The sequence below is a fragment of the Callithrix jacchus genome, chromosome 11 (genome assembly GCF_049354715.1).
Source record: "Callithrix jacchus isolate 240 chromosome 11, calJac240_pri, whole genome shotgun sequence".
Lineage (NCBI taxonomy): Eukaryota > Metazoa > Chordata > Mammalia > Primates > Cebidae > Callithrix > Callithrix jacchus.
In genome coordinates, this window is record NC_133512.1 from 126,268,428 (window position 1) to 126,288,532 (window position 20,105).

At 35.1% G+C, this 20,105-nt stretch overlaps 1 protein-coding gene across 5 annotated transcripts in view; it reads left to right on the forward strand.

Moving 5' to 3' along the window:
- TSPAN12 (tetraspanin 12) overlaps window positions 1-20,105 on the forward strand; it is a 74,136-nt gene that overhangs the window by 11,289 nt on the left and 42,742 nt on the right. For all 5 annotated transcript variants that reach the window (XM_002752078.7, XM_054237769.2, XM_035254909.3 and 2 more), the window contains exons 3-4: window positions 2,241-2,323; window positions 3,449-3,584. In XM_002752078.7, coding sequence (XP_002752124.1) covers window positions 2,241-2,323; window positions 3,449-3,584 — 219 coding nt within the window. The remainder of the gene's footprint in view (window positions 1-2,240; window positions 2,324-3,448; window positions 3,585-20,105) is intronic.

The window sequence follows — 20,105 nt, forward strand, 5'->3', positions numbered from 1 at the left end:
AAATATTTGTAATGAATGATGGAAGTGTGACTTCATGAGCTGATTTTCCAAGCGGATAGCCATAATTTACTGTTCAAGAGTTGTAGAGGTCCTCACATTCTGTTTACCTTGGGAACTTTCATGCAGGCCACCACTTCAGTTAGTGCAGACTCATTTCTACCTTCTATATATTAATTATGTCAGCACTTAAAGCTAAAGCTATAGCATGTAATGATAATTGATGTTCATTATGATGCTAGAAATTATTAAAAATCAGGGTAACTTGAATTTTACATTGTACTTAAGAAGATAGGTACACATTTCAAAGAGATTTCCAGCAAAATCGGAAAGACATTCAGGACTTAGGGGTTAATAAATGCAGCTTTTAGAAAAGCTTCCCTAGAGGACTTCTTCTCAACTTGTTTTAGTGTGTTTCTTTTAATTTTTAAATTATGAAAAAATTTAAAACATATACCAAAGTAGAAAAACATAGCATAATTAATCCCCAATTATTCATTACCCAGTTTCAAGAATTACCAACATGCCCTTCTCTACTTCCCACCTAACTTCTAGTGGTCATGATTAATTATTAAACCATATCCCATTCATCATTATGTTTCATTTTTTTCTTACAAATATAGCTATCTAATATATTTTATTTAAAATTACTTCAGTATATAGCTCCAGAAAATAAAGACCTTTTAAAAAATGAACTTAATCTATGATCATACCTAAAATAATTAAAGTAGTTTTTTTTTTTTAATATTTCCAAACCTTCATTCAGGGTTAAACTTTCCTCATTTGTGTCATAAATGTTTTTATGTACTGATTTGTTTGAATCAGTATGCAAACCAGGTTAATGTAATGCAGGGGTAATCTCTTAAATCTCTTTTAATCTTTACAAGTTTCTCCTTCTTTCCTTTCTGTTTTTACTTGCCAGTTTGTTTTTTTTTTAATTCAAGAAAAAAGATCATTTGTCCTGTAAAGTTTCTCATATGCTTGATTTTTCTAATTGCTTCCCGTCATGGCATTTCACATGTTTAAATCTATTTCATGTATTTTCTATCAACTAATAGTGTGGGAGGCTTGATCAGATTCAAGTTTGCCTTTCTGGTGAAATACTTCATAAGAATTTCTGTGTGCTTCTGACTGCAACATGTTGGGAGACACATTATGCCTACTTGTCTCTTTTTGTGACACTAAGAGTAACCAGTGGGGTCTGGATCATCCACCCACTCTCTCCATTGTGACTTTCCAGCAGTCTTTCATTTAATGTAGTGGTTCTCAGCCCTGCCTACCTGTTAGAATATCTGTGAAGCTGTTACACATTTCTGATGCCCAAGCCCCACTCTGTAGAATAGTCCAGGGTAGACCTGTGCTCAGTAATGTTTTTGAGTCTTGAGCGATTCTAATGTGCAGACAGGATTGAGAACAAATGACCTGATAAATTTACAGCCATTGAGGATCTTTTTTTCTAAAGATCCGTTATTTCAGATAGGGTTGTTAAATGGTGATGCTCTACAATGCTTTCTGCAAATATTAGCAGAAATTCTTCCATAAAAACTTTCATCAAGTCCTTGTTTCTTCGTTTAGTTTGTACAGTAAAAGTAGGATAAATAGAAATGATAGATTCTTGTCAGTGTTCTGAATAATGAGTTGCGTATTCAACTTTCTACAAAGATGACCAGAGAATTGTGTTCATCATGAGTTTATATACTTTAGCACATACATGTGTTAGCGTGAGTTTATATACTTTAGGACTTCAGGTGTGTTTTAAAGGATTGCATTTAATATATTACTATTACTATCATTTTAATACTTAAATTGTTTGAATTTTAGCCAGTAGGAGTCATTTGAAATTAGAGCCTGTGACTTTTTTGACAATATTTAATTGTTCAGTAATAGTATTTAATTTCTTCCTTTCCTTTAAGAATGACAATGTGTTTTAGACGCATCTTATATATTTGATAATTTAGTTGTTCTGTGGCCTTCTCAACTTGTGCAGTTTCTGTCCTGAATGTGGGATCAGCCGCTTAATAGTCTAGTTTTCTATATCCCATTTAAGCGGTATTCTATTTGATGCCTATGACATGATTACAAAATGGAATTGCTGATATTTATAGTAATAGTAAATTTCAATAAGTAGCAAATGGTAATTGGGAAAGATATTGTGTAACAAAATCCTTAATTTTTCTATTATTAATCCTGTAGCAAATGTGACATAAATCCTTCGTAACCAGTTTGTACTTTTTTCTCCCCAGTTAATGTCCATCTGTGTGTTGGCCGTTTCTGCTTGGATGAGGGACTACCTAAATAATGTTCTGACTTTAACTGCAGAAACAAGGTATATTTTATAATTATTGATTGAATTTTTTCATGCTGATTTTAAATAACTTTGCTGTTAGCTGTTTATATGGCACTGCTCTTCCTTGATCTTTTGGAAAAGTTTTTCCTACCCATAGCAATCTTTGTCACAGACACTTTTATCCTCCAGAGTTCTCCTTAAGGTGTGCCTCTGGTCCTAAATGGGATCAGGTGGCAGAAGGTTTATATAGACATTTCTGGATATGGTAATACCAGTTGCCTGTCTTCCTGGCTGTGTGTGTGTCAGCCATGTCATACGTGTGTGTAAAACACCAGCAGAGTTACTTTTTCTAAGAAAATTACTGTCAGCTTCTTCTTACCTTCATATTCATAGGTTAATGAAAACCATACACCACAATAATTTTTTTTCCTCAAATTTCAAGGGTTGATGTACTAACATCACAGGGGACAAATTGCTTTCTACTCTCTCATCTTTAAATGGAGATTGTATCATGATATATGACATTTGAGTTGTGGTAAGGATTAAATGAAAAACATTTTTGTCAAGTCCTTAACACAGAGGAACTTAGCTTAGTAATGGTTAGTTTGTATCATTAGTTCTGGTTTTGGTTAATGAATTTTTCATTGTGTTCTAGCAAAAATCACTTCTAACTTTTCCTTTCTTTTAATGTAGATTGATTTCCCTTTGCATAGCAGTCTTTCACATTGTTGGGGAGGATCAGTTGTCAGGGAGGAGAAACATAGTGCACATGGGGTCAAAGATTAGCGAAAAGGAAGGAGATTCCTCCCAGCTGGGAAATAGCAAAGGATCCCGTGTGATTTACTTAGGCTAAGGCATCAGAGATGGTAACAGATGGACTTTTTATCAAGATCCCTTGTATTGTATATTAGATGAGTTGGGGTAGGAAAGCTACCAGTTGTATTAAAAAAAGACGAACACTGCAAAACCAAAAGTAAAGCAGGCAAGCAAGTAAACATAGAAACGATAGCACAGTGATTTTGAAAATAACAATGCAGTCACTAGTTTTGAGGCATCATGATTTAAAGAATTATTAACACAAATCACAGTTGTGTCTTGTACTAGGTCTTGGGTGCATTTTGATTATATTGTATTGCTAATACGGCATTATTTTTCTTCTTTCAGGGTAGAGGAAGCAGTCATTTTGACTTACTTTCCTGTGGTTCATCCGGTCATGATTGCTGTTTGCTGTTTCCTTATCATTGTGGGGATGTTAGGATATTGTGGAACAGTGAAAAGAAATCTGTTGCTTCTTGCATGGGTATGATGTTATATTTTCTCTTTGTTACAGTTAAAAAGATTAACCAGTAATGTATTATTTTGAACCAGTTCACAAGATTAGGGAGCAATGATACCAGTAACAACATCCTATAAGAAGGGAAGCTTTCTTTTCACAAGAGATTGTTTCAATACATGTATTTGCTGTACTCAGATGATGAGGTATGGAAACATATATAAGCAATTTAATTATTTCACTCCAGCTAAGTGTTGACATTTTCATTTTAAAGTATGAATTCTTTCTAGTGTCCTTGTCCTTATTAGCACTCAAAAAGGGCCCTTGGGACTGGAACTAAGAAGTCATAATAATCTTAGTTTTATTGGTTTTAACACTGAGAGTTGCACTAGGTACTTTTTAAATTAGTTTCACCATTCAAATTCTGTGACTAGTCTTTTAATTCAAAAATTCACAAGCATTTTTAACATTAAAAAATTGAGTTGATTAAAAATACTGTTTATATAGATATTTTTAGAAGAATACTTAATGTGTAAAATATATACTAGTGGCACCAGGTAGTGAGATTGCTAACATATAGTTGCAGACATATAAGGCTGGAAAACGAATTCACTGAGTATATGCTTTCTTTGTAGTAGGTCTCAGCCCTAGCTGTGCATTAATTTCATGTAAGGAACTTAAACAATTTGAATGGTGTACTGGTGAGCTGGATCACTGGGCAGAAAACATGCTCAGATTCGTAGCATTTGAGGATTTCTGTGGGGTAAATTCTCCCAGCATGGTCAATTTTAAGTTACCAACATGAAATCACTGCATGTGGAGCTGGGGACAGATGAGCATAAATTAGCTCCAGGAGCCAGCTCCCACACACTCGTGCTTGACTGGCTCCCATGCCAAGCCAATTAAAACAGAATCTTAGTGTGAAGTTAGACTAAAGCTTTGAATTTCACAGTATAACCTGTGTTAATGTGTTACTTAGCTTCTTGGAGGATAACTGTTCACGTTGAGTATTGGAAAACACAAAATGCTGTAGAGAATAAACCACACTCAGAGATGGGGAAACATCTCTACTGCTTTACTTCTCTTCATACTACACATACAGGGAAAGGAAAAATGGTGGAAAATTTTGGGATCTTACTTTGCAATTTTAGGTATTTGGGCAATAATTTAAACATGAACAAAAAGACTTACTTTACATGAACATTCTATAATTTGAGTATAATGTATTTCAAGCTATATGTAAAAAGTCTCAAAATTCTTTTTTAAAACGCAGTCTTATGATGATGTCTCACTTGTGTAACCAGTTAAAGTCTGCCTGCCATTTCCTCCCTCCTCCCAACATTTATTCTGAGCAGTCCCTAAGCAATGGGATGCGGGACGGAGGCAGGGCAAGTAGGGTGAGGTATTTCATGGAACCACAGAGGCTTTGGAAACACATTTTGAAAACTCTTTATGTATTCCCTTAGGCTGCTTAAATGCTGGTAAAGCAAATTGACAAACAACAAAGTATTGTGGCCTACTACTTGCAGTAGGGTGAATCTTAGGCTTGTGAATGAGAGTCCAGTTTGTGATACTGGAAAGAGCATTATAATGCAAAAGTGGCATGGAGGACTAAGGTTTTAAAGGTCACCAATTTACTCATTCATTCATTCTCCAAACACTTACTGAGCATATATACCGCCAGTTTTTGCCATCTGACCTATCTTTATGAGATAAGACCTCTAATAGGGTTTGTACTGGGTTCTCTGAGGCCTGAGAGGAAGAACTCTAAACTCAGCCCAAAAGGGTCAGTGCCACCCTCTGGGAGGATGGTGAGCATAGATTGATTTGCCTTTTCCATCCCACTTTGCTTCCTGAATGTACTCTTTTTTCTACAAAGTCTTTTTACACTTTGCTGTTTCATATGTCCCTAGGTGACACCTATCTCTTGGTTCCTCCTTCCTGTCGATTGCCTTTGGCAGCTCATTCCCCATTCTCTTTGGGCTGCCTCTCTTCTCATGGCAGGTGTCTAGTCCTTACTCTGTCTAGACCCAACACAGCTTCCCCCTTGCTAAAGAATAATCTGTGGTCTCAACTCCCATGTATCTGTCACTCACAACCAATTTGCATCTGGTCTATTTCTCAGGAAATTTCTTTTTCACCTTCCTCCTCACCTCCTCCTCCTCTAAACAACTGCCAAGTCCTCTCAGTTCAGATTCTATAATCTTGAGAACGGATTCTCTCTTCTATTCCCCTTTGGGATGCCCAAGTTCAGGCTTTTCTATCTTCCTGCTCAGACAGGTGCAGAGCCCCCAACTCATCTTTCTGCCTCTGTTGTCATCTCCGAATCTACTCAAAACCCGTGCTGCCAGGCTACTCTTATGTGACTGCCGTCACATTACTTCTCCATTTCGAGACCTCGAGAGACTATTTATTGGTAATGAAGTATATACCGACACCGCAAATGTGCGCCAAGCCCTTCTACAATCAAGCCTTTATCTGCCAATTTTTGCTTTCTTATCTACTTTATTATTCTCTGGTTCTCTATTTTCTGACCCCTGAACAAACTTTCTTGCTTCATTCTTCTCTACTTTTATTCTTGCTGTCTTCTTAGCCAGAAATTTCTTCTCAGTTCTTTCGTTTAAATATTACTAGCTCATGAAGACTTATCTGAAGTGCTACTTCTTTAAATAACAAGAATGCCAAGGATGGTAATTGAAGTAGTTAACATTTCTTGAGTACTTACAGTATCAGACACTGTAGAGTTTTACCTGATTTTTTTTTTAAATGAAGAGTTGTTGTACATGAGTTAATCTATTTTATCCTCTCTGCTAAGTATAAAATTGGACTAAAACTTTGAATTACTCTTATTATTCAGTTAATATAGATGAGGAAATGAGGCAGAGAGAGATAAAGTGACTTGCCTACGTCTACACAGCTAGTAAAGAGAGGATGTAATATTCAAATTATGGCAGTCTAGTTCCAATATTTGTAACAATTTTCCCATTTTACTCTATAATAGCTGAGTTTTTTTCCTGTTTCCAAATGTATCCTGTAAAGTATAAAATATTTTTATCTTAAACCTGACAACAATTATCTGAGGTAGGTAATTATTAAGCGAGGTTCAGAGAGGTCATTAATGTGCCTAAAGTCATTCCACAATAAGGGTTGGAGCTTGGATTCAGACCTCAGCCTCCCTGATTGCAAAACCCATTCTCACTGGGCCTTTACTGATGTCTCTAATAGACTTTTCTCAACTTTTGAAGTCTAGTATTTCCCTTATTATAAACTTCCTTTTCTTTTTAATAATCAGCCCAGACTACCAGACTACAAAAAACTTAGTAATATGAACCATTCACCTTGCTCATTGCTTTAATAAGCGTCTGTTAAGTCATCAAATAACAGACAGTAAATTAGAATAGTGAAAGTAGGAATGACCAGCACATCAGATTAAAGATGTTGCCTGGAAGGCAGTGATGAGAGTGAGATTTTAAAAGAGGAACTTGGCTGTTAGGATTAGATTACAAGGTGAATGTCTCATGGGGGGTGGGCGGTAAAATAGTGCAGAATGTGACATAATGTAAGGTCTTTCGCAGATATTTGCAAAGAAACTCACAGATGTTTTGTGCGTGCCCTTTTTAGCCTTTTATCCTAATTAAAAACAATTTTTTAAGGAAGTTTCTTACTTTTATTTTGGATGTAAATATTTAAACAAGCAGAATGCATTCATCCAACTTGTCCATTTCCCTGTATTCAAAGTCTTGTTTTACTTTTAAGACCTGTAAAACAGATTAGTGTGAGAAAGCTATTTTTCAAAAGACAATGGTATCTCAGAGAGCTGCCATATCTCTTGAATGATTTAAAAAAAAAAAAAAAGATCTGGCAGCTGGGCTGTTGTGCTGTTCAAGGAAAAGTAAAAATGTCATTATTCAGCAGACTGATCAAGAAAAAGTGAGTGAGCCTCCCTCAAAACAGGTCTTTATAATCAACCTCCCCCCAGCCCTCACCAAAACACAACAGAAAACCTCTACAAGTTAAGAAGCCACCTATTGGAAAATATTTCTGAGAAACCTTGGTCGTGAATTTCATCCTTCATTTGAATGATAGATTAATAGCTATAAGTTGTTAAAACACCTTAATTAAAGGTTTCCAAATAAAATACAAGATGCCCAATTAAATTCAATTTCAGATAAATAATGAATAATATTTTAGCATGAGTATGTCCCATGCAGTGGTTAGAATATACATATACTAAAACGTTATTCATTGAAATTTAAATTGAAATGTACATTCTATATTTTTATTTGCTTTATCTGGCTAACGTGCTTTCATTAGATTTGTTCTTAGTAAGTGTGAAACTGTCATAGAACAGAAAGTTTTATGTATTTGTATGAGGAGATTAAGAAAATGAAATTCTAATTATAATGGGAAAACCAGCCAAAAATGACTAAGAAAGGAAACTGGAATATGCCATGCCTTTCACAGTAATTTCAGTAGTGGAAATTTCTTCTCTCTTTAAAAGAGAAATTGAAGCTAAATTGAAATTGGTTTTAAGCCTGAGATAGGTGCTTCCCAAGGCTTTAGCCATAGACTAAATGGAAGTCATTTGTGACTGCAGTTCTACCTTGCTATTAACACAGGCTTTAGGAAAGCAGTGCCAGCTCAAGGGGAATGTAAACAGATTGAACAGACATGTTTATGATGTTGACAGCAGCTGAATGTCACCATCAGGAGATCATCATTTGTCAGGATGCGATGCAAATATATGCTCAACTTCCAGCAAAGCACAAGTAGTCAAGCGCTTGTCAGAAATTAAGCTGGACATACTTTACGTATTTAACACAAATGAATCATTTTTAAAGAAGTGCTTTTTTCTTCAATGTTATTTTTCCAGAGACTTTGCATGTAACTATTGATTGCATGTTTGCATTTTTAAAACTTTCTATAATATAGAGTGATTGAACCAGATCTGAATGCTTTCCTTAGTGGAAATCAAGTTTATTTATTTATTTATTTATTTATTTTGAGACAGAGTCTTGCTCTGTTGCCCAAGCTGGAGTACAATGTTAGGGTGTTGGCTTACTGCAATCTTCACCTTCTAGGTTCAAGCGATTCTCCTGCCTCAGCTCCCATGGTAGCTGGGATTACAGGCACCTGCCACCACAGCCAGCTAATTTTTGTATTTTTAGTAGAGACGGGGTTTCACCATGCTGACCAGGCTGGTCTCGAACTCCTGACCTCATGGTCTGCCCACCTTGGCCTTCCGAAGTGTTAAGATTACAGGCATGAGCCACCGCACTCGGCCATCAAGTTTATTTTTAATGGCCATGGAGAAACTTCCCCTAAGTATTTTTGTTTAAAATCATAATGCAAAACAGAATATATTTGAGTAGTAATTTATTTTCTAAAGGGTCCTCTGTTTTAAGGCCTTCTCTTATGTAGTCATGAATTTTATAATTATATAGCTAGCCATAAGTCATTAAGTTAAAATTAATGTATTAAGTTGTATGTCTTTATTATTTTATGTTTTTGGTTGATAGCCTACACTTTATTTCTAAATGAAGATTCATCATCTCATTTACAGTATGTTCATTATTTGCCCAGTGTTTTACCTTTGTTTTCTCAAAAAATACTCATAGCAACTCCATTAGACATATTTTACAAAAGAGGAAGAGTAGAATCCTCAAAGATACACAGCTGGTAGTTTCTGTGGTTAGCATTTCAAATGCAGCCTATCCTGAAAGACCATGCATGTTTTACTACACCACATTACTGCTATAGCGCATTTAATTACTGGCATTGTTTCTAGAAGACTTAACTATGCTTCATTTATTACTCCGAAGCATTTGGTAGTCATTTAATTTTTTAAAATATGATCTTTTGCTATGCTTATTATAAAATGAACTTTAAAATTTCTACTCTAGTTATCATATTTGCTTATCTTGTCAAAGAATCAAGCAGTTTCTCTTTTCCTTTTAACCTTCCTCACTTCCCATTCTCCTTTTCTTTTCTTTTGCCCTCCTTAATCGTGTATCGAGTACCCATCTGTGGTAGATACTTGAGAGAACAAAGATGAAAGGGGTGAATAGAAAGAAAATTACAAAGCAAAACATAATAGTAAATGTATAAATAAATTGCTGTGGGAATCCAGAATCGAGAGCAAATGGAGACCTCCAGAATGTTTCACAGGGGAGTCTTTATTTGAACTGGATGTTGAAAATACATAAGGGTTTCCTGGTGGAGATGAGGAAGGAAGGGGATTTAGAGCAACATGAAGAGTGTGTATCAACACTGAGGAGTGAAGGGATAGGGCAAGTTTAGGCAAAACTTAGAAAGTCAGTGTGGCTGTGGTATTGGTGCATAGTGAGAAGAAAACGAAGTGAAGTCCAATTGTGAAAATCTTTATCAAAACTTCAGATGTTATTCTTTGGGCTGTAAAGAACCAATGGGTGTTTACAACTTGGAATGAAATAATAATTCATATTTAAGCAGGAGACAATAGAAAGCCCCATTAGTGATTACATTATGACTTTCAAAACCTTTCATGAACTAAGTAAGACTCTGGGGCTGGAGAAAGGTGGCTGAAATCAGTAGCCCTTGCTGAGACAGAATTATGGAGAAAGCATTACATGATAGTAATATTTGTATTGCTTAACATCAGGAAATGAAAAATTATTTGGCATTTATACATTTTTCATGGAAACATAGCTTCTCAATACATGTACTTTATTTGACTTGTTAACTAGAATTCTTTAAAAGTTATAATTTAAATTTTTCATTTGTAATTGTCATAGTAATTATATATATCTATAGGGTACAATTTGATATTTTGATGATGTATGTATACATTATGGGATTCTGAGATCAAACTAATTAGCATATCTGCTGCACCCACTTATTTTTTGTGATGAGAACATTTAAATTTACTGTTTTAGCCATTTTGAAATATACAACTTATTAACTGTAGTCACCATGCTATGCAATAGGTCACTAAAAGTTATTCCTACTGTCTAACTGAAACTTCGTACCCATTAATCATCCTTTTACCATCCTCCTCTTCACCCTACTAGCCTCTGGTAACCCCCATTCTACTCTCTGTTTCTCTGAGATCAACACTTTTTTAGGTTCCACATGTAAGTGAGAGCATGTGGTATTTGTCTTTCTGTGCTAGCTTACTTCACTCAACATAATGTCCTCCAGGTTCACCCATGTTACCGCAAGTAACAGAATATCTATTTTTTTAGGGCTGTGTAGTATTCTGTTGTATACATGGACTACATTTTCTTTATCCATTCATGTTGATGGATACTTAGGTTGCTTTTATATTTTGACTATTGTGATATGGAGAAATAGGAACACTTTTACACTATTGGTGGGAGTGTAAATTAGTTCAACCATTGTGGAAGACAGTGTGATGATTCCTCAAGGACCTGGAAATCGAAATTCCATTTGACCCAGCAATCCCATTACTGAGTGTATACCCAAAGGATTATGAATCATTCAATTATAAGGACACATGAACACAAATGTTCATTGTGTCACTGTTTACAATGGCAAAGTCTTGGAACCAACCCAAATGCCCATCAATGATAGACTGGACAGGGAAAATGTGGCACATATACACCATGGAATACTATGCAGCCATAAAAATGATGAGTTTGTGTCCTTTGTAGGGACATGGGTAGACCTGGAAACCATCATTCTCAGCAAATTGACATAAGAACAGAAAATCAAGCACTGCATACTCTCACTCATAGGTGGGTGTTGAACAATGAGAACACATGGACACAGGGAGGGGAGCATCACACACTGGGGTCTGTCCGAGGGAAGTAGGGGAGGGACAGGAAGGAGTGGGGAGTTGGGGAGGGATAACATGAGGAGAAATGCCAGGTATAAGTGATGGGGAGGAAGGCAGCAAACCACACTGCCATGTGTGTGCCTATGCAACAATCTTACATGTTCTTCACATGTACCCCAAAACATAAAATGCAATTAAAAAAAGAGAGAGAAATGAGAATTCAGATATCTTTTTGGCATTCCTATTCATTTCCTTTGATTGTATACTCAGAAGTGGGATTGCTGGATCATATGGTAATTCAATTTCTAAAGCTTTGAAAACCTCCGTGCTGCTCTGCATAATGGCTGTACTAATTTATATTTACTCAAACAGTGTACCAGGATTTTTTTACCCCATAGCCTTGCCAACATCTGTTGTCTTTTTTCTTTTTGATAGTAAACATTCTGAGAGCTATGCATTGATATTTCATTGTGGTTTGAATTTTTATTTTCCTAACAGTTAGTGATATTGAGCATTTAAAACATCTGTTTGTCTTCTGTTGGGTATTTGCATGTCATCTTTTGAGAAATGTCTGCTCAGGTCCTTTGCCTACTTTTTAATTGGGTTATTTACTTTCTTGATATTGAGTTGCTTGCGTCCCTTATATGTTTTGGATATTAGCCTCTTAACAGATATATGGTTTGCAAATATTTACTCCCCTTCCATGAGTTTCATTTTTCTAATTGTTTCTTTTTCTATGCAGAAACTTGTTAGTTTAATATTATCTCAGGTGTCTATTTCTGCCTTTTTTTTTTTGCTTGTGATTTTGGGGTTATATTAAAAAAAAGTCATTGCTCAGATAGGTATCCTAGAGCTCTTCTCATACATTGTCTTCTACATGTTTTACAGTTTCAGGTTTTACATTTAAATCTTTAATACATTTTTGTTGTTTTTTTGTTTATGGTGTGAAATAAGCATCTAATTTTCTTCTTCTGCATATGGATATACAGTTTTTTCCCTTGATTGAGATACTTTCTATACCCCATTGTGTGTTATTGGCATCTTTGTCAAAAAATCAATTGGTTGCAAATGTGTCAGTTTATTTCTATCTGGGCTCTTTGTCTTGTTCCATTAGTTGATCTGTCTGTTTTTGAACTAATACCATGCTGTTTTGATTACTGTAACTTTCTAATATGTCTTGAAATCAAGTAGCACCTGATGCCTCCAGCTTTGTTGTTTTTGCTCAAGGTTACTTTGGTAGTATCATAGGAATTTTAGGATTTTTTTCTTTCCTGTTTGTGTAAAAAATGATGTTGGAGTTTTGATAGGGATTGCATTGCATTTGTAGGTCACTTTGAACAGTATGGACATTTTAACAATATTCTTCTAATTCATGAACATGGGATATCTTTCTATTTATTTGTGTCATCTTCAATTTATTTCATCAGTATTTTATAATTTTCAGCATTCAGATCTTTTAACTCCTCAGTTAAATTTACTTCTAAGTATTTTATAGTTTTTAATGCCCAGGAAAGTATGTTAGCAGATGTCTTTAAAAGTAAATATTGTTTCAGAGAGAGGAGCCCAGGACAACTGTGTGATATTTGTGGCATTTTTGTTGGGTCTTTATGACAGGATTTTGGATGTTCATTGGACCTTTTTCTTACTTCAGGGTTTGAAATATGAATGATTCATGTTTTATATAGTGTACTATGTCATAGGAAGCATTTTAAACCTTATTACATATACTTTTTAGATACTACATTTGAGATAATTTTAGTTAAATATAAGCCAGATAATTCTCTTTCCATTGATTTGGTGACTGTCCTGAGTTTGTGCAAAGTTCAAAATCAGGTATTTTTCTGGCAGCACTTGCTATTGAAATGTTCATTCTACTTGTGAATATGGTCACCAGTTCAGCAAATGCTTCCTTGAGGTGATTTCAGCAGTTGTGCAGTGTTTTAACTTTCTCATTTACTTCCACATGTCTCTCTACTAACTTCCTTTGGCAAACATAAATCAGAAAACATTCATTTAAAAGCAGATGTCTCAGGAAATAGTGCCCCTAAATGTATGGAGAGTTAAAACGAGAGGGCAGATAACACTTGTAAAAGATGAGTGAATTAAGTTATTTAAGCCAGTGAGGAAAGCAGCTCTCAGCTGGAATATTTAGAAAAAAACTCATGGTTAGCATTTATGTTATCTGCAACGTCTAATGAAGTTGTTGGTTAAATAAGATTGTGAATTAAATTAAGCTTTTTTTCATGAAACTATATACATTTTAAAAACTTAAAATTTTAGAATTGTAATCGGTATGTCTTTTCCCTTTTTCAGAGAAAGGGCAATAGGCTCAGGTTACATGCTAAGGTTAAGACAAATCTTCTCAGCTTAGATGACAGAAACAATAATTTAAATTGTATTTAAAATGGTCAACATGGTGAAACCCCGTCTCTACTAAAAAAATACAAAAAATTAGCTGGGCATGGTGGCGCGTGCCTGTAATCCCAGCTACTCAGGAGGCTGAGGCAGGAGAATTGCCTGAACTCAGGAGGCGGAGGTTGCGGTGAGCCGAGATCGCGCCATTGCACTCCAACCTGGGTAACAAGAGCAAAACTCCGTCTCAAAAAAAAAAAAAAAAAATTTATTAACATGATAGTTCTATCACTTTGTATTTCCATTAAGCAATACATTTGAATTATTCTAAAATAAGTGGTTATTCCTGAATTTTCTTTATATTGCCATTATTTTAGCTTTAAAACTTCAAACTTTAGAAACAATAAATTTCCTCAAAATGATGACATTTTAGAAACATTATCTTTAAGAAGAATATTAATACAATTCTAGAGTTAATAAAATAATAGACTTTTATTAGATGATACCAACTAAAAAATCATTTCTAATTATGTAAAATATGAATCATTGCAATGTCTTTTCCAGTAAACAAGCACTTAAAATATTTTACAGTTTCACATTCTGTATAAAAGCACAGCTGAGTTGAAGCACTGACTGAGAACTTCTAGTAAGACAATTTTTTTTACCTTTTATTATGAAAATATTTTCATTCCAAAAGTTCTCTCTTTCATTTTTAAAAGTACTTAAAAAAAAAAATTCTAAGGAGCATTAGTCTTCTATTAAGAACATTTAACAAAGGGACATGAGGAAGTGTTTGAGCTGAGATGTATGGAGAATGGCAAGGGGCAGTGGTTGGTGGACAGTGGGCCAGGGGAGAAAGGCACTTTAGAGGACCCAAAGGCTGGTAGAAGGAACAATTGTGGTAACACTGGAAAGCTCACTGTGGGTTTGGAGAAGGTCACATGTATGCCATGGGTTGGATATGTACCGGATAGGACTGAGACTTGCTGTGTGAGCTGGGGCCAAATTGAATGTCATGCATACTCTATGATCTGAAGTTCTGTGAGCAGAAGCACAATCAGATCTATCTTCTGCTATGTATCCCTGGTAGGAGTGTCTATTCCCTACTCCTGGACCTTTTGCTCGTTTACCTGGGAGAAATGAACACCTGGTCTTGTTACTCTGAGCTGAGTAAGGGTGTATCACATTTTGATAATCCTTTTTAATGATAGAAGAGAGAATGGAGGGGATGCTTCAATTCTAACAATATGCCTTTATTGATGAGTATAAAGGTACTCATGTGGGGAATCCCACTTACTGTTTTACACTTTTTTCCAGATGCGCATTATACATAAACTTTTATTAATCTAGATGTCTTTAGTTCACATATGACACTAAAAATATAGCAACCAAGCTAAATTAGGTACCTAGACATTGGATGCTGGGGTAAGGTGAGTTTAGGGATACAAGCCAGCACCAAGAGGACTTGCTGAGGGTTACAACATTCATTCTTTGGAACGCTGCAGTGATTTTTCAGCCTCAGGGAAAAGACTTTTCATAAATAATTAACTAGTGTCAGAGGACTGTGATAGAACTGCTTAGAAAAACTTTGAAAACAAATTTTTACAAAGAAACTTTTCAAGGATGTTAAAAACATTTACTTTGAGAGAATGGATATGCTTTTCTCACATCTTCGTTGATTTGTTTATAAAAGCAGGTCTTTACTTTTCAACATTGTTATATTCAAATATTTATGGTAAGAAAAGTGCATTTCTTTACAATTTTTCTGTAATTTGTACTTAATTCAAACTTCCTTCTGTCATTTAGACTGAATTATGAATGTTTTGACAACTTTGGTGATTTAATAATCTTATTTATACATCGTTTTCCTTCTATGAATATTGAGCATGACTGTGAATTCACAAATAGTAGTGTTTTTACACTTTTTTTCCGTGGGAATAAAAATATTTATGATTTAGGAAAAAAGTGTATTTGCATGAATATATTCATCAAAGAAAAGAACAAGCTGTTTAATTGTAGTAAATACCTATATATATATGTTTTTGTAAAATTTAAAGGAAACTTTAATACTCTTTAACAAATAGAGTTTGTGTTCATTCTGAAGAATATGCAAAAATAAAGTATATATCTTGTTGGAAACAAAAAATGTGATTTAGAAGGATCTAACTCACTCTGATACTTTCACAGACATAGAGTTACAGATAAGTTAAAAAGTTATTGACAGATATTATAGTACGAGTTTTCTTTCTGCCTAATCAATATCTTTTAAAACTTCTCGTTTTCTAACTTGTCTTATGAAAGTGTTTTCATAAAGGTGCTGACTACTGGCCAGGCATGGTGGCTCACACCTGTAATCCCAGCATTTTGGGAGGCCGAGGTGGGTGGATCACTTGAGGTCCAGAGTTCAAGACCAGCCTAGCCAACATGGTGTAATCCCATCTCTACTAAAAGTGCAAAAATTAGCTGGGCATGGTGGCACACTCCTGTAGTCCCAGCTGCTTGGAAGGCTGAGGCAGGAGAATCGCTTGAACCTGCGATGGGGAGGTTCCAGTGAGGAAGATCACACCATAGCACTCCAGCCTGGGTGAAAGAGTGAGACTCTGTCTCAAAAAAAAAAAAAAAAACAGAAAGAAAGAAAAAAAAAGAACAGATGCTGACTATAGTGAACTCATTTCCTTCTCTTGTTTGGGAAGGATCTGGGCACATTTGACTAGGTCTGAGTGAGAGGCACCATAAGGGTCAGAATTGTGTGTGGTATTATTTGGCTTTGTTGCTTGGGACATTGTTCAGGCTCCTTCCTGTTTGCATGTTTGTGTATGGGTTTTGGTAATGGGGACCCCTGTCTCACATTTTTAGGAATGGCTCAATAATCTGTATAGATACTCTTTTCAGAAACAAGTTAACAGCCTGTAAATCTTTTGAGATAGGGCTGAACTTCCATATGTTAGCTGACTTAGCTTATCGGGCAACAGACGCCATATAGTTGGTGACCTCTCTAGTATGTTTAGATATTTTATTGACTGACCCTCAATGCCTTACCGCTCATGATGTACATTTCTCTGTCTAGTAGTTTGAACAGCACTTGAAGCAAACCCTTAATAATTTGAATTTCACCAACATCTTTAATGTAGAAATTAGCTCAGCATTTATTAAAATGAAACTGAAAAGGGGAATAAATCAAAATACAAATTTAGAAAGAATCTTCAACATTTATTCAAGTACAAGCATGCACAAAGGACTGTAACTTTTAAATCTGAGCTTATATTTCTGCATGTCCTGAGTAGTTATTGATACTGGTGGGCTTGGGGTGGTCTCTAAGACAAGACTGTTACTTTAACCATTGGTCTATAGTTCTAATTTATTTTTTCCTAAACCAGGCTGACCTGATTCTATTGACTTTAAAAAAATTGTAGAGAGATATTGAACATTGTGAATGATTGGCCTTCAAAAATTACCAAGTATGTGTCCGCTATGACTAAAACAGCTAAAACAGAGGCTTTATGTGTATATGTGTTTTTAGCAGCAAGTACTCTTGGGGTTGTTAATAGTTTAGTCCCCGTGGATTCTTAACAGAAAGACGGCTGTTCCATTATCTTGTACAAATATTTGGCACTGGAATTCCCTTATTTACTAACTATAGGTAATGTAATATTTTTAAACCTCCAATCACTGAGAAAGGAAAAATAAACAGCTGCCATAAAGATACTTAGCACTGAAAGCTTGCAGAGTTCAGTATTTGACAGGATAGAGACTGGAGTTTATCATTTACCATTTAGTGAACGTAGGCCTTTCATCAAACTTTTTGTTTATTAAAAGTGTTGGCTATGTAGCATGTAGATAGGCATCAAAAGGCACCATGTTTTAAAAATATTAAAATGTCCAGTAAAGTATGTTATATTTTGAAACAGCTTTTAGTTGGGAGGAGATGAATCACAGTTTGTATTAATTTTACAAGATAAGAAAATCTAATTTTTGTGGTTCTAAATTATGTTGAATGTTACTTAATGAAAAAACTGAGTTTTTCGTTGTAAATTCAGAGAAAGGTAAGTTAAAATAATTTTTATATTGTTTATACTTTTTACTTTTCTCTCAGTGTAGCAGATTCTTATTGCGGGGGTTCTCTGAAACTTGGGTGATTATCTGCTTGCTTGTGCAAAATGAAAAACTTAGGTGAAAGTGTTCAAGGAAAACATTACAGTTCTTTTAATGTAAAAATTCTTTTTCAGTAGCATTTATGTAGAAAGACAGTTTGGAAAACAATTGCCTTTTCTCTTTGTGGTGAGTTAGATGTGGGCTTTTTGTTTTGTTGAGATAACATACATCACAAAGTCCTCTCTTTGTAAAGTTGAAGGTAAGAGGGTAAGTTTTACATGTAGAGAGTATATTTCCTCTAAACATGCTCTTAGTAATCAAAAGTATCTTTTCCTATGTTTTTCAACTGCTTTTATTTTGGAAAGTTTAATAATTTCCAAAATATAACCAACTCAATAAATTGATTGGCTTTGTTAGAGAAGATTGCTTTTTTGTCTTCATTAGATTGATAAAAGTTAGATGTGAAAATTTTAAAAATCAATTTTTCCCAAAGTAAAAATTATTGGAAATATTTAATGCAAAAGCAAATATGGTCTTTTTATAAAGTTTGTTAATACCCATTATTAACAGCAAAGAGGTAAAGATGTAAAAAGAAAAAAATTCACTTTATTAGTGCTTTTACAAAGTTCAATTCAAAGAACTATTAAGATTAAGCACTCATTGGTTTTATGGCACCATACGTCACTGTAAAAATTGTAGGCTGGGCGTGGTGGCTTGTGCCTGTAATCCCAGCACTTTGGGAGGCCAAGGCAGGCAGATCATGAAGTCAGGAGTTTAAGTCCAGCCTGACCAACATGGTGAAACCCTGTCTCTACTAAAAATACAAAAATTAGCCAGGCATAGTGGTGCTCTCCTATCATCCCAGCAACTCAGGAGGCTGAGGCAGGTGAATCGCTTGAACCTGGGAGGCAGAGGTTACAGTGAGCCGAAAGTGCGCCACTGCTCTCCAGCCTGGGCAAGACTCCATCTCAAAACAAACAAACAAAATATTATAAAATGTGGATGACAACAAAAATTAATTTTACTGTTTGATAGAAGTTATCTGGCTGACCTAATATAAGTTCAAAATATGAAAAGGAAAAATGAAATTGTGTCTGATATAATTTATCAAGGATTTTGACACAGAAATTAAAGCTGTATTTGTGCCTGTAACTAACCAGAGGAGATAGAAAAGAATAAAAGGAATTGTTTGTGGTTTTTAAAATTTTGATGTACTGGTAGTCTGTTTTTTTATTTTTCCAACTGGAAAAGATCAAGGTTAGAATATAGGGTTTTTTTTAGACATTTCTCCCTAGCTCAAAACAAGAATGGGTTTGTATATACACATGAGAACATGTGCTTATGTGCACCTGTGTTCAGAAGTTGGGATCTGTAGAGAACGGATTAAAACATATTTTTACGAATGATACCAACAATATCCCTAAAATATATACTCTGTGTACCAGCCTCTATTTTATGTGACTTTACAGTATTGAATTATTAAATTCTACCAATTATACTGTAAGGTTGGCACCATTGCTAGCACTACTTTACAGATGAGGACACTGAGGCACAGAGAGGTTAAATGATTTGCCCGTCTAACTGGTAGAGCTGGGATCTGAATCCAGGTTGCCTGGCCCCAGAGCCTCTTCTCTGAAAACTTTACTATTCTATTGCTTCTCAATCATTGGGGCTCACTCCATTTTATCTTTTTAGAAAATGGAGATAATGATAGTTTTGTAAAATTTTGAGGAGTAAATTAATGTATGTAAATATCTGGCACAATAAATTATTTGTGCATGCACTCGTGTGTATCCATCCACATATACACATTTTTATAGACACATATATACTTTTTTATCCTCTTTATTTTATATATACACAGTACTTGATTATATATATACATATAAACATATTACATAGATGTGTATGTATATAATCAAGTACTGTGTATACACAATTTATAAAGTAAAATTATAAAGTATAATAGCTATATTTCTATATATATTATAAAATTATATAACACACACACACACGCACACACACACACACACGCACACACACACGCACACACACACGCACACACGCACACACACACACGCACACACGCACGCACACACGCACACACACACACGCACACACGCACACACACACGCACACGCACACACGCGCGCGCGCACACACACACACACACACACACACACACACACATATATGTATATCTTCACAAATAAACCAAATCCAGACTATCATTGAATAAGCTTGACAGTAACAGAATTCTAGGTTCTATACTTTTGTGACTGAAATAAATAAACATGGAAAATGATTCAACTCACACTGATTTGGGC